The sequence below is a fragment of the Amphimedon queenslandica genome, unplaced genomic scaffold (assembly GCF_000090795.2).
Source record: "Amphimedon queenslandica unplaced genomic scaffold, v1.1 AMPQUscaffold_13388, whole genome shotgun sequence".
In the NCBI taxonomy this organism is placed as follows: Eukaryota; Metazoa; Porifera; class Demospongiae; order Haplosclerida; family Niphatidae; genus Amphimedon; species Amphimedon queenslandica.
In genome coordinates this window covers 200,263-202,566 of record NW_003546376.1, presented here as the reverse complement: position 1 = coordinate 202,566, position 2,304 = coordinate 200,263, and the positions used below count along the sequence as shown (strand labels likewise).

The 2,304-nt window shown below is 37.7% G+C and overlaps 1 protein-coding gene across 1 annotated transcript in view; it reads left to right on the top strand.

Annotated features, from left to right (window-relative positions):
• The window catches only part of LOC100640960 (ATP-dependent DNA helicase PIF1-like), a 914-nt gene extending 134 nt beyond the window's left edge, over positions 1-780 (top strand). The window contains exon 2 of the mRNA XM_011405876.1: positions 4-780. Within this exon, the coding sequence (XP_011404178.1) occupies positions 4-780 (777 nt within the window). The remainder of the gene's footprint in view (positions 1-3) is intronic.
• The last annotated feature ends 1,524 nt before the right edge of the window (positions 781-2,304 follow it).

The window sequence follows — 2,304 nt, the reverse complement described above, 5'->3', positions numbered from 1 at the left end:
CAGACATGTGCAGTTTGTGCTCCAACAGGATTGGCAGCTTACAATGTGGGAGGTGTGACAGCACACAGACTGTTTCAGCTGCCAATAGAACACGATGGACAATGTGCCTCATACTGGTCCATACCAAAGGCTAGTCACGAAGTAATGAAAACAGAACTTCAGGATCTGAAAATGGTAATCATTGATGAAGTGTCCATGGTTTCTAGCCTCAATCTCACTTACATACACATGAGAATGAATGACTTATTCGAATCAGACGAATGGTTTGGTGGCAAGAATGTCCTCTTTGTTGGTGACATCCTTCAATTGCAACCAGTTCGTGGACAACCAGTGTTTGACAAAGTAACAGCATCAACACTGAAATACAGACTTGGTAGTATGGGTGCAGTGAACATATGGCGTGATACTGTCACCTATGACGAATTGACAATAAATGAAAGACAAAAAACAGACAAGAAATTTTTGGAAATGTTGGACAAAGTGAGACGTGGCTTTCCAGACAATGAGACTCTCGCTACACTTTCCGAAAGGGTATTTTTGATGCCCATTGTGAAAAAATTTAAAATATTACAACAGCGTGGTAACGCCCCAGTTTGCCTGTTTCCAAAAGTAGACATGTGCAAAGAATTTAATGAAACAATGCTGGCTAATCTACCAAGTCCAACCGTGAAAATAAGAGCCACAAATTTATTTGATGGTACTGGCAACATACATGTAAGTAGAAAGAAAGATGATGATTTAGAAAAAAAGGTTGAGAAAAAGTTGAAGGAATTAAATTAAGATATTAACAATACTGGTGGTTTGGAAGCCAAATTAAAATTGGCTGTGGGGGCTAGAGTAATGTTGCGTTGCAATGTAAATGTTGAAAAAGGATTAGTGAATGGAGCACTTGGTACAGTGCAGGCCATTTCAGAAACACGCATAACAGTTAAATTTGATAGAATAACTGATCCTTGTGAGATTGAGAAAGTCAAGATAAGGTTTATGGTAATAAAAAATGTCTTTGTGTATAGAAGCCAGTTTCCTTTGATATTAGCTTTTGCTGTTACCATACACAATGCCAAGGACTGTCACTAGATAATGCAATCATTGATCTGTTTGAAAACGTATTTAGTGCAGGAATGGCTTACGTTGCTCTATCACGAGTACGGACACTGTCTGGTGTCCATTTGACATGTTTCAACCCCAAATCATTGATGGTTTCCTCTTGTAGCATAAAAGAAATAAACAGGTTGAGACAATTGTACAGGCCAGACCTCCCACAATATGCCATTCCTACAGATTGTGGCAGTAGAAAGCGTACACTTACTGGAACTATTGATGAGCCACAAGCAAAAAATCAAAAAAATATGCCACCACCAAAGGTAGCTCGTGATAAGAGAAGTAGGCCATCAGACAGTAAGAACAACGATAAAGCTAATTGCCCCAAAAAACCACCTACTGTTATCACTAATAATAATAATGATGATAGTAATGACCGTGTGATGACGGGAATGAGTACAAGAGCTAGTAATTTAAAATACCATCCCCCCAATGCTGCTACTCAAAAAGCATGGTGTAATGCCCTAAACTTGGGATTTGTTAAATCATACAGACCAAAGTTGGGTAGCCCAACCACAGAATTAACTGTACCCAAAGGATCTACTAATGTACCTGGTGATGGTAATTGTTTATTTAATGCTCTGTCTCATGCCATTACAGGTTCTTATATTCAGCAAAATTTCATCAGATCGGCCATTATTAGACACATGCCTACAATGGAAAATGGGCTACGTAGTTGGCTGACTCCCTATAATTCAGTAAAAGAATATAATGCTCTGGAAGGTATGGATAAGAATTACACGTGGGCGGGAGATATCGAAATGTTAACAATGGCTGATTTACTGAATGTGTACATATACTCCTATAATGAAGAGGGGAATGCATGGGTACGTTATTCACCACTTACACGTAATGCTGATCCTAATTCACCAGCAAAATACTTAACCCTTGTTAACATGAACCATTATCTTGTGGTTACATCAATAGCAGATAAAGAAATTGCTAATACTAATAACAGTGGTGATAAAAATGCATGTGATGATGACAAAGAAAAAAGAAAAAAAGGGCAAAAAGAATGATAATTAGTGAGACAGCATAATATTCATGGCCGTAGCATATAACAAATAATTATGAGACAGTGTCATATTGGCCATAGCTAAAAGTGAATAAAAATATAAGACAGTGTCATGATGGCCCTAGCTTGAATTGAATTATTAATAAGACAGTATTGTATTGGCCATAACTTAAAATGAAACAGTGTTG